At 38.9% G+C, this 13,204-nt stretch overlaps 1 protein-coding gene across 1 annotated transcript; it reads left to right on the top strand.

Moving 5' to 3' along the window:
- Positions 1-337: 337 nt before the first annotated feature.
- On the top strand, positions 338-12,237 carry LOC124461309. Its single transcript, XM_047012841.1, has 3 exons — positions 338-598; positions 1,704-1,787; positions 12,034-12,237. Exons 1-3 carry the CDS (start codon positions 338-340, stop codon positions 12,235-12,237), a joined length of 549 nt encoding a protein of 182 aa, XP_046868797.1.
- Positions 12,238-13,204: the final 967 nt, after the last annotated feature.

Raw genomic sequence — 13,204 nt, 5'->3', positions numbered from 1 at the left:
GGATTGGCTGAGCGATTTGTACAATCTTTAAAAATTTCTGTCAAGAAAAATATTCAGGAAGGTTTACCTGTACGAACAGCAGTAACGAAATATCTTGCTTCTTACAGATTCACCCCAAATGCACAAGGTAAATCTCCTGCTGAGTTAATTAACGGTCGTTCAGTTCGCACCGTATTAAGTCAACTTTTCGAAAAGCCTGTCGAAACTAAGCAAGAGCTGACAAAATACAGCACAAATCAAAAGGTATTTTCCAGAAATTTCTCGAGTGGAGAAAAGTGGATCGAAGGCACTATCGATCGACCAATTGGACGAATGCTGTACGTCGTACGTACATAAAATGGCTTTATCAAGCGCCATTTCAACCAAATCAAACCACGAATGTCAGACAACACGTCCGAGGACAACCCGACTAAGTATTGGTTCGTTCCTGAAATACCACAACCAGCTCCTTGTTCAACACCAGAATTACAAGGAAACCAGCCAGAAACGCACCACGATCTTCCGAATACCCTTCAAGAAACAGTTCCTGATCCTGGTGAAAATGCAGCAACGTCGAATGAAACTCCAAATCGAAACCAATCTTCGCGACGACGTTCTGGTATACCTATTCGACAAAGTACAAGAGCTCGCCAGGAATTCAATTGGTTCAAGCCACACGATTTCCAAAAATCTAGAAATTAGTTACCGTTATAATTTAAAGGGGAGATGTGTTATGTATCATTTAAAATCTAAAATAAGCATTTCCCAACATTGTTAAACCTAGTATTCCTTAGATATGGTAACATTGTCATTACACATCAATAAACGGTCAGTCTAGCATAAGATCTCAAGAAGAACACGCGTACCTCTCTTCTGTGGACACAACAGTTTCAATGTCTGTCAACAAACAACAATTAAACCCAATAGTTTGCCAACGTAGAGTGGGTACAGAAAGGGTTAGCGAGCAACACCTTTAGCTAATCTGCAGAGAAGTCGTCCGCGTAATAGTATCCCGATCTAGTTCAATATCCCTTTATCTGCTTTTTACATCCCTTTATTTTATTTATCCATCATATTCAGTTATTTAGATTAATTTTATTTTCAAGCTAGTTATGCAGACTCGAAAACCGATGGTGCCCGTTTTAGATTGCTTAAACGAATTCAAGAATTTTCGGATTAGGACCAGAAGAAACTATTTGCGGGAACAGCATCGTATGACGTATCTTTGTATGACTAGGCGGAAACGCAAATTTTATGATCTTTGTAGTTTGAGGCTATCGTTAGGAATTGCAGTTGAAACTTGGTCATATCGGGTTGCCGACCAATAGAGTTGTTTAAAAGCCACAAGATTATAGAATTGGCATTCGTAGACCTTAAATTGGTTTAGAGTCAAAAGAACCTGGACCCCTTGACCCTGACCCTTAAATTACTCTGTTAGCTTTGCTGATTGACGACAAGTTAGCTACTATTCGAATTTAGCGCAACGAACCCCCCGCAAACATCTGGAAATCTTAGTCAGACTCAGATCTCAAATAGAGGGTCGCGAACAAATTCGATATTGTCACCCAGAAAATTAGCAAGCATTATACAATGTTGGCGAATAATATTTGTTGGTTCTAAGGAGCATTCGGAAGATTTTCTGTACAGAGTTCGTTCATTAGCAGAACAAAATTTAAACGAAGATTATCAAGTGCTTTGTGATCATTTGTATTTATTTTTCGCAGGTAAAGCGAATAATTGGTTTGGATGAAGTAGATAACAATATGGACACCTGGGAACTGATTAAGAGCAGACGTGGGGGCCTCAAGGTAGGCGGCCCCTTTTGATGAAATTTCATGTAGTAGAGTAACAGTATTTAGTCAATAGGGCCCTTCGTACGAGGTTCCCACTAAAAATCATTTTTGTACCATAATAAATCGATGGGCGCTCGAGCCTGACCCTGTCGCTCACAGGCTCTGTAAGACACTCGATTTTCAGGCAATGTTTTCCAAAGCAAAGAAGTACTATGTAGCAGAGGACTTAATTTAGTTTTACTAGGTTTTAATACACAAGGTTCCTATTAAAATACGCCGCACAAAAAGAAAAGCTTGTCCGGTGATAAAAACCGTGATGAACCAATCGATGAACCTCAATAAAAATTTATGGTAGAAGTTCACAATGTCATGAATGATAAAACCATTTGTGCAATCCATTTGTGAAAACTAGCGGCAGATTTCTCATGCCCCGACCCGAAAAATTTTCCTCATATCGTAGCTGTTTCTTGCATTGAAAGATCATTTTCCAAGTTAAAATATGTCAAGAAAAATATGTACGCAGAAGCATTTAGAAACATTCTTGCTTATGGCAGTTGAAAAAAAAAAACTTGAATCAAATTGAAGATGAACGAATTCTTAACGCCTTATCTTTACGGAGCAATTTACATGAAAAGCTTTTGACTGTTTGATGAGTGTTAAAATCTAGTAAAATTACGCTTGAACTGATGCATCTCGGAGTCTTTACCTTATCTCATCAATTTGCTAAACAAGTAAAAAGCGAACCGACCAAGAATACTTTTGGACATCGTATTCGTTATCGAGCACAATAAATCTCTTGGTGTATATCATTTGAAAGACATAAGCACCTAATTATCAGAAAGTGAAGATGAGATATACAGGTCCTTTTTCAGTTCATGACTCAGTCAGTAGGCTTCCGTTGAATTAACAGTGGTGTAGTAGCCCTCTTTAATAATAATAGTTTTAATTCAAAAAAATATTTTCTTTCGTTGTTTGCAAGAATAAATTAAAACGCCCTTTGCGTACTACGCAATATTAATATTGAATACGTGAATATTAATATTGACATAAATGTATATATATATATATATATGTGTGAAAGTCTCCCAAGTGAGCCACCTAAAAAACTTTTGCGTATTTTTTATCTATTTCGATTCATATGAATAAAAAAAAATTCATTTCGAACAGTTTTCAAAGATAACTGAAATCTCGAGTAGCTTAAGTAAATATTTAAGCCCGGTTATATTTCAGTTAAAATTTATATTGCGGTCGCGTGGCGTCGACCAAGCAACCTTTTGGCCTTCGAGCAGGCTTGGTTTTTCCTATATTTTTCAATCCGTCTATTTTTGGTTAAATATTGTGCGACCAAGTCTTTCGCGATATCGTTTCGCATTCATTTCAACTCAACTCGTGGAGTCTGGTTAAGGCATGGTTTTTGTCTACTTTTTATGTCGATATCATACTCGCAAGCGTATATAAAATGGGTTTCAAAACGTAGGCGGGGCAGTAGGCGGGGGCTTTTACATGTCAACTACGTGGCAGGAAATTCATTCATTTCTGTTTCAGTTACAAACGAAAAGTTTTTAATGAAATAATACCTCCTAAAAAAGCAAATTTAGGTCATCGTACCCGCAACGCAGAAAGAATCAAAAGCAATGCTTGGGAATTGTTACGGGAGACGGAGCGGCAGTGGATTCTTATGGAACCAGCAAAAGGCGTGCAGCCAGGCTTAAACATGAGCGTTTGCAAACCCGATAGTCACTGTCTGCAGCAATACAAGTGCTTGAGATTCCACGTTGATAACGATTTGCATGAAGTCGTCATCAAGAACATGATCTATGGACTATGCCGTACACTCATTCCGAATTCACCATGCATGGTAGACGGGAATTGTTCCAAGCGATATCCTGGAGCATTTGTAGCCAATACGGTAACAGGAGACGATGGATACCCTTTGTATAGACGACGTGAAGATGACTAGACTTCTGCAACATTACACAATCGAAATGGTGATATTGAGGTAGACAATCGTTGGGTGGTTCAAAGCGCACATAAACGTAGAGTATTGTAATTCAGTGAAATCTATTAAATACATCTGCAAGAACGTGAATAAAGGCAGCGATATTCGAGTTTTTGGGGCTCAAGCGGGAAGTGGCGACAGAAATGCTCTACAGGTTGTCGATGAAATTTCCAAATACCAGGCTGAAAGATACATTAGGAGCAATGAGCCTGTATGGCGAATTTTCTCATTTCCCATGCATGAACGGAATACAGCTGTGGTTGACTTACCTTCTTCCTTCTTATTACACGTGGAATGTAACTAAGAAATCATTCGTACAGCGTAAACGAGGGGAGCCCGTCGAAGGACAGGTTTGCATATTGAAAGAAAATACAATTAGTATGCTCTATACAGTTCATCCTAATCAAATTGAATGTTTCTTCCTTCGAATGCTGTTGGTAAATGTGGCTGGTCCCAAATCTTTCCAGTATTGAATAACTTCCTTATTTTCTGAGCTATTGTAGTGAAATTTAATATTGGTGTGTTTATTACTTCTATAAACGACTGCCAAATTTGATCAAGATCGGCTGACTATATCATATAGCTCCCATAGGAACGATCTTTCGAAAACAGTTACTTTTGTCAATAACTTCGTTACTTTTAACGCGATTGCTTTCAAATTAAACAACTGCCAGTTTTGCATCTGTTAATGACTGTGCCGAATTTAATACAGATCGGGTAACTGTATCATATTCTCCCATAGGAACGATCGGTGGAAACAGTGACTTTGATCAATATCGTCGTTTTTGCCATGCTAAGATTGTAGGCCGTTCTTTTGGAAACATCAGCCTTTTTACATAAAACGTTTTTCCACTTTGATGGCTATAGGTAAGGAAAGAGTTACCAAAAAGTTGCAAGGGATTACAAACTTTGACTCGGTCGAAGTTAGCCCCGGCCCTCTGGTTACTTGTTGTAATTTCTAACTTTACATTTTCTTCTTGTAGCCAATTTTTTAGTGCTATATACACACATTTCGAATTCTTGCTGTCGCTTTTGTTTAAATTTAAATAAAATCAAAACTTACAACAATACTTGCATTAGCGGTGTTGTTGTTTTGTATATCTCTTTTGCTTTTGTGTCTTTACCGTTTTAACTAACTCTCTCGTTATTGCGTACAAATTGTTGTTGCATGTGTACAATTTGACGCGCTCTCCCGACTTACTCTGCACACTAACCGTTGTGTCAGAACTGGTCAGTATATTCTTATACACAGATTTTTTACCTTTACAATTTTAATTTTTTTTTTCTTTGTATTTCCTTTTTTAATTAAATTAAACTTTTTGATAAAATGGTTGGCTGCTCAAAAAATATTTGCATAGTTGCCACTAATGCGGTGGACTCCCATGATTATATTGTAACGATCCTTTTTCGTCCTTCAGGATAATTTCAATCTTTAGGGCGAGGTTCGGCACAACAAATTTTATTTTGTGCCCCGGTGAAATTACGACACAATAATTTATGTATATAAATGTATGTTGTATATTTATATTGGCTGCGTAGTTATTGTTTTTATATTCAGATTTTGTTATTGCTTGGTGAGTCTATAAGGTTACTCGTAAGGCCTTATAACTCGATGACTTGCTGGTACTCGATTTGTTGCTTCGCTTTTTTGCTGATCAGGACTCGATGACTTGATACCTTGATCTTGAATAGGCATCCTGGGCCTCCAGAATCACTTGGTGTGATACCGCTATACAGCCGGTGAATTTCCGGCAACGCTGTTGCCATGCGTGTTGAAAGTCCCGTACAAGTCCTTGGCGCAGCTGCATCCACTTTCTGGCCTGCTGTGCGCCCAATGAATTCCTGTCTTTGTTTCTCTACTCTGCCCATATAGCGCCTCTTTTGCTATGCGGGCTTCCATCCTTTTCTCTCCACTAGTTGATTTCTCTGCTCTGGTCGCATGTCCTCTCTCAAATGTCCTTCTCTTTCTTGCTCGTTCTCTCAGTTCTTGGGAATTGTTCTTCTCCAAATGCATGGACCTTTTACTTTATACGAGTTGGTTTAGTTTTAGTTAATTTAAGTCAACATTAACTAAAATCATTCGTCTACGTCATCAATACGTTATTCGCCTCGTAGACAGGGCTTCCCCAAGACACAATTCCCCCTTTCTTCGGCTTGCACATACCCCCCTTTGCCCATCGAACTTGATCAACGATATTGGCTTGACTTGGTATGCACACAGCCCCCACTACCCCCCGTTCGACATGCATCGCCATCACTTTAGCTTTTTCGTCTCTCTGCTTATCGTCGGCCTCTCCCGATGTACGCTCCGCCGTCCAGTCTCATAGAGCGCGCTTCATCCACCGGAACCCGCGCTCAATCTGCACACGCATAGTGTAGGTGTGCTGTGCCTGTATTGCTGGATTCCCATATATTCATGCATACTTTCTCTTAATCGGTCCGTGCCCGCTTGTGATTGGAGCACATCAGCCCTCTCTATTGTGCGTATGCTCTCCAGCAGTTGATTCTTTTGTTCTCTGCCTCCCACGCATCTTCCCGCTGTGACGTAATTCGCTGATGGTCGTATGTGGTCCGATCGAACTTGTTTTGTCGTTTCGTAATGTTGCGTGTTTTAATTGCAGCAACATGTTGCGAAGCGTGATCTTTGGCATCATGTTGCCGGGCACCATGCATCCTTGGTTTTACATATGCGTTGTTTCTGATTATTTACATGTTGTTGTGTGGAACATTATTGTGGAATATTATGTTCCTCACAATATTCTTTGTTAGTTGTGTGACAATGCGGTTCACGTTAAGTGTGCAGGTTACACAGGCAGAATCAAGGAGTCTATTGCTAAAGGTGGTGGCTTAAAATAATAATCCAATATTGCGGTGGGGAAGTTTAAATTTTTATTATTCTCGGGACATTTTGTCCTTTAAAATTAGTGTTTCTCACAATAACTTCGACATTATATGACGAGAAACATATAATAGTTAAGGAATATACTGTAAAAAAGAAAAATCGGCCAAAAAACTAGCTTCGTCCCTTAACCAGAACGTTAGAGGACTGAAATCTAAACTTCCTAATCTCTATGTAGATAGTCTTTCTTTTGAACATAACATTTTAGCTTTTACAGAGACGTGGCTAATGCATCATTGCTGATGCATCGGTTTTTTCCACAAACTTTTCCATATTCACGTGACCGGATTTCTCGCAAAGGCGGTGCCGTTCTGATAGCTGTTGATGCTGCTATATCATCTGAAATAATTAAATTTTCTAGTACCCAGGAGATTGAGTTTGTCGGTGTTAAGTAATTTTTAAATATTTTAATTCTTTTATTACTTGTTCCTATATACCACCATTGCACACTGGGCTGAATTGCCAAATAAGTGGCATAAAGTCGAAAATTTTTTGGAAGCAAATAATAATTATAATTATGTATATTCAAACTAGAGTCCCTAAATAGGAAAAATCGATGATCGCTTTTACCAAACATGCAACCCTGTCATTCTGATCAAGCTTCAAAATCAGGTGATTAGTCAGCTGATCCCTGCGACAAAATTGGCGGGAAATTTTTATTCAATTTGAGCGCTTGGCAAATTTACACAAAAGAAAAATAAGATACTGTAAAAAATGGATTTTGGAGGCCAAGGTATGTAGAATGGATAAAACAAAACAATTTGGTGTTCAAATTTATTATATTTTATATATGTGTACTGTTTTGTATTGTCCAAAAAGATAGAAAATTAAACAAATGTGTTCGTCTTCTGTGGAGTAAAAACTTACCTTCTGTGTGTTTCTGGGATATGTTATGTATGTGAAAACAAAGTAGAGAGTGTGTATAAAAAGTTAGTAATAATCTTGTTTGCGGCTTTTTGCGGCTCTGGCGGTATTTTGTACTTGTAGATCATGTTGAGTTCTGTCATTCAACGCTGCTGGACGTATGAATGGACAGCGGCCGCAACTCTGCCGTTGTTGCAAACTGGACATTTGGCCAATTGACGGAAATAAATAATAACAATATATATATAAAATTATATTACTATCACTAATACATAAAAAATATTAAAATTGTTGTACTCTATATGTAGTTTTCCACACTTTACTTTGTGATCACGTATACGCACTGTTGCCTTATATTGGGGTAGGCGTGGTCAACTGAACTTCAAACTTTGTTTCAATATTTAGAGTGCTATTCTTATCAAAGATACCAAGTTTCAGCTCGATATCTGGGTTATTCGACTTTATGCCACTTATTTGGCAATTCAGCCCAGTGTGCATTGTCAGACATGGTGGTATATTTCAATCTGAGCCCGGCACAAAGAGAGCGCTGAAAAGATGTAGTTGCTTTACACTGCGCAAAATGAAACTTCATCAAATTCTGCCTCAAATCAAGAAAACGAGTGCAGCAAATAATACTATGCAAGAAAAAGATAGAGAAAACAAAGCAGCGATCAATTTTTTTATGTGTGTTCTCTCAACAAAGCGACATAGATCTGCTTGCGTCGAAATGCTGAGGGAAACTAAATCAACCCTCATCCTCTGTGTGAGGATTTCGGCAGCCGTTCGGTTACACGCATACGAGGTGTCGAACGTGTTCGTCCCGCGGGGGATATGAGTGCCGGGCTCTGATTTAAATCATTTAGAGGCAATTCAGTTTGTCTCCTCTTTAGTTTCCAGTCAAGACTTGCTCATAGTTGTAGGTGATTTTAATTTTCTAGGATCGAACCATTTGTTCTTCTCGAAGACAAATTTAATCCTACATTAAATTTAAAAATTGATCTGCCCTTGCTTTCCCATTATTTGGTTCAAATGAGTTAGCTCTAACTAGGTGCTTTCGTAAGACTGACTTTGTCAGCCTTAATGAAAACATTACTACTACTCTGGATTTCATTGTACATTGGTGCTCGCCTGAGTTATTAGCTCATGGAAATCTGTCGGTACCATGTAGACGGAGTAGACATCCTTTGATACCTTTATCCCTCAGTCGTTGTTCTTCTAACTATGCCATGCATGAACCTTTTAGGGTCCTCTACTCTGATTACAACCTTCTATTCCCTGTAATTGGCTCAGAGTTTTCAATTAATATACTTAAAACATCTATCCTTCCCATTTAGTTAATAGATAGCTATAATATTCTTTGTTCGTCTGTTTTTTCTATTGTGTATTTATCCACGCGATTCGCGCCGTCCGTTATAGGGCTGCACCCCTCGGCCGGTCGAGTGGGAAGTGGGCAGTTATCTGCTTGGGCTCGCGCGTACAAAACTTGTCCTGGTGTCGTAGGGGCCACTTGAACGTACTGCACTTAGTATCGTCAACGTCCGCTAAATCCAGCTATTTCACCTAAGATTATAACTGAAGCGTTATGTTGGCTTATTACTTGTTTTTATATTTTATAAATCTGTTCATTGCTTACGTTTTGAAATAAATACTGGTTCAAGCAAAACCATAGTTATTTATCTCAAACCGCTTCGAACTTCAATCATAACAAAAAAAAGCCATAAGAGTAAACTGGAAAAGATGAACCGAATTCGACAAACAGTTAACAAAATCGACAAAAGACATGAAACATTAATTCATTTTAATCTAGGATCCCAAAATCAATACTTATCCTAATATTAAATAAGATAATCATAATACTAAAACCGGGACTCTGTTTATTCATCAATCATTAGCCCAGTCCCACATATTTGTAAGTTTTATATATCATTATTAAGGTTTATTTTTTAAGTTTACTTTTTAGATGTTGAGATGTTGAATCGGCTATCACCAATGTGTGGTGTATTTAATGTGCATGTGAATGTGGTGTTCCTCCAGGGTTGTTGCTTAAATCGACTCGCATGAGTTTTTGTCTCAGGTTAATCTGTCGGTACCATGTAGACAGAGTAGACATCCTATTATAACTTTAGCCCTTAGTCTTTGTTCTACTAACTACGCCTTGCATGAAAGCGTCATTTGCTCTGATTAAATATAAGATACCGAGCAGATCACAGGGAATATACCGGCTATACCGAGCAGATCACAGGGAATAGACGGTCTATTCTCTGTCACAGAGAATCACAGGCTCACAGAGAATAGACCGTCTATTTCCTGTCACAGAGAATCACAGGCTCACAGAGAATAGACCGTCTATTCCCTGTGATCTGCTCGGTATCTTCTATTTTTCTAAAACATCTATCGTCTCTTATTTAATTCAAGTCTAGCTATAGTGCTATTATTTCTGTGTCTGTTTTTTCTCATTATATGCTTTGGCAAGCTCGAAGCAGGCTTTAACCTGTTTTCGTAGGGTGCCTCGAATGTACCTCGCATAGTATCGTCATTTGTACGGAGTCAAGAAAGCAGCGAAAATCTGGCAAAGATTGTTGATACTATCAACTTATAGTGCTTAAAATTGTAGATGAAAATTTCAAATCTTAACGGGATAGATTTTTGACAATAATATTGTAATCAAGTAACCCTATAATTATTATTCAAGCAAAATCATTGTTACTTTTCACGATTCGATTGGAATTTCAATCATAAATAAATCAGAACTCGTCTTATCCGCCATCATAACGAAAATAAAGTAAGTAAGTCGTCTCGCCGACTTGGGTATACCATACACCAGGTGAAACAAATATTTAAAATTTCGAAAATCAAATGTATGTCTACTAAATTGTTTTAACATGCCTCATACAATTTGCTATCTCGCTCACTCTACAAACACACGAGCACTCTAGCGCCGCCACTAGTCAACGGCCAATCCTCCCCTTTGGATCGCGTAGCAAAATACGTTCATACGTATATTTTGTATGTTTCTAGTCCGATTTCAATCAAATTTGGTAGTTTGATAGAAATAGGTAAGATTTACGAGTCCGCCAAATTTGATCGCGATGGTCAAAAATTGCAAGAGCCAATCGGTTTTTTCTAAATTATGGAGGCGGAAGTGGGCGTGGCAACATATTAAAATATATGTATTCTGCGCGCATACTAAGCCAATATACATACTAAATTTGGTGACTTTAGCTTTGTTAGTTTTCGAGAAAATCTTTTTTTTTTTATTTTCGGGGGCGAAAATGAGCGTGGCAAAAACTTGGAACAAGTTTTTTTTGCGCGCTAACTAAACAAGTATACAACCCAAATTTGATGTCTCTATCTGGCATACTTTTTAGGAAAAACAGTTTTATGTAAATTCCGGGGGCGGAAGGGGGCGTGGCTAAAATTTGAAACAAACTCGATACGCGTACATACTACACGAGACTGCATACCAAATTTGGTGGCTCTAGCTCTTATAGTCTCCGAGATCTAGGTGTTCATACGGACGGACGGACGGACGGACGGACAGACGGACATGGCTAGATCGACTCGGTTTTTGATCCTGATCAAGAATATATATACTTTGTGTGACTTTAATATAAAAAAAACAATAAAAAGTGGAAGAACAAAATGTAAATAATTGTGAATGTGAAACAAGAACTTTCTATTAATTTCTTCCTTACCATCTTTGTAGAAATTTTAGGGTGCTTATTAAAAAACTTGTGCTGATTAACCAAGAAATGGCTTTGAATTCACGTAAACGTATCGTATCTTGGGATGCATTGGATGTATGTCCAAACTAGAGGGCCGGGGCTAACTTCGAACGCGTCAAAGTTTGTATTTCCTTGCAACATTTTTGGCAACTCTTTCCTTACTTATAGCAATCAAAGTCGAAAAACGTTTAAGCTAAAAAGGGTAATGTTTCCGAAAGAACGGCCTACAATCTTAGCATAGGAAATAACGAAGATATTGATCAAAGTCACTGTTTTCCACCGATCGTAATACGATCCGGATGAATCCGAGATATACAACGTCTGCAGTATATACAAGCCTACATGTAAAATTTCAGCTCTGTAGCTCTTACGGTCTAGGAGGAGTTCGCGTTGATCCAGACGGTCGGAAGGACGGACGGACGGACGGACGGACGGACGGACGGACATGGCAATTTGGGTTCGTCTCGTCATGCTGATCAAGAATATATATACTTTATATGGTCGAAAATGCTTCCTTCTATGCGTTGCACACTTTTGACCAAAATTAATATACCCTTTTTGCAAGGGTATAAAAAGCGTTGTCAATTGAGTTCAAATTCTCATAATACACGCCATTCTGAAACGCCAAAAGTCACATTATGGGATTTGCCTTTCGCTGCTTGTTATCGCTTTGCAAAACACAGCAGCAGAACACAGTAAAGTCCCTTCTCAAAGTTAAAAATCACTCCGGACCAAATATACGAAGGTCTTACTAATACAATCAACACACTAAAGAAACCCAAGCAGTTTTCCGCCATTCTAAGACAAGCGGAACTGGAATCGGATTGGGGTCTTTTCACATTCAAGCAGGTGCAGCTTATTTGCGAGAATATGATTAAAGAATCGGAGAATGACCTCTGTGAATTGTACGAAGCCCTATTGATCAGTAAGCTGACCGAGCAGTATGATTGTTCAGGAACGGATTGCGTTTATCGATAAGTCAGATGTAGTTGTAAGAATCGACACATACATAAGCATTGTACACACACATATATTTGTGCGCTGCTGCGACAGCGCTTTTTCTCGTTTGGTTTAGTAATAAATTGGCACTCAACTGATTCAGTAGCGAAGAAATACAAAGTGAAGTTATCCAACTTAATTTCAAGGTACAGTCCACTGCTAGATCAAATCATAATTTGGTTATTCGAGCCGAATAAGGGAATCGGTTTTCGATCGAAAAAAGTGCTTTTCGTTCGAATTTCTTGGATCTATTGGAAAGTTTGGAGGATTATTACTCTGGAATAGTTCGGTAAAATGGAAGAACTAAAGGCATTGGTGGGTCGACGGAGCCGACTCAAGGCCAGCATAACAAGAATTCTGGATTGGTCGGAACGAACCCAAACTACATCAACTACTGAGGTAGCCGCTCGGATGGATCAACTCCAGTCCGTGTGGAAGGAATTTAATGGAATCGGGGATTCCATAGCCCTTCTGGAAGATGTGGACGGCTATGTGGATTTAGAGGTCGATCACGTGACCTACGAAGAGAAGTACTTGAAGGCATATTCTTTACTTCTGGGAAAAAAACGGTTAGTTCAGCAACAAGCATCATTGTCTGGCGACGGCAATGGCGCCATGGGTTTGCACGCTTATAACGACGACATCGTTCATTTGCTGCAACAACAACAACTCTTTGAACAGTTAGCTGCAAACCAGAGCAGTTCAAACTTGTCGATGCCCGCTCGCAATGAGGTGGCTGCTTCGGGTTCGACTTCGGGAAACGGCACGACGGCATTTGTGCATGCGGGCGAATTGCCAAAAATTCAAATAAAACGGTTCGCTGGACTCTACACAGAGTGGCCAGCTTTTTAAGATATCTATGAGAGCACGATACACAACAAAAGGGAGTTAACCAACACTCAAAAGTTTCATCATTTAAAAACACTGCTCGTCGATGATGCTGCCA

Source organism: Drosophila willistoni, unplaced genomic scaffold (genome assembly GCF_018902025.1).
Source record: "Drosophila willistoni isolate 14030-0811.24 unplaced genomic scaffold, UCI_dwil_1.1 Seg312, whole genome shotgun sequence".
Taxonomy (NCBI): domain Eukaryota; kingdom Metazoa; phylum Arthropoda; class Insecta; order Diptera; family Drosophilidae; genus Drosophila; species Drosophila willistoni.
Note: the sequence above shows the minus strand (reverse complement) of the source record. Positions and strands in the feature narration are given on the sequence as shown.

What these genes read in the sequence shown, in the direction of transcription:
- LOC124461309 (XM_047012841.1), top strand. Translation starts at nt 338, where the DNA reads ATGGCTTTATCAAGCGCCATTTCAACCAAATCAAACCACGAATGTCAG. An exon ending in ATCTTCGCGACGACGTTCTG is followed by an intron (nt 599 to 1,703) that starts GTATACCTATTC and finishes TATTTTTCGCAG; the next exon opens with GTAAAGCGAATAATTGGTTT. An exon ending in GCAGACGTGGGGGCCTCAAG is followed by an intron (nt 1,788 to 12,033) that starts GTAGGCGGCCCC and finishes AACACACTAAAG; the next exon opens with AAACCCAAGCAGTTTTCCGC.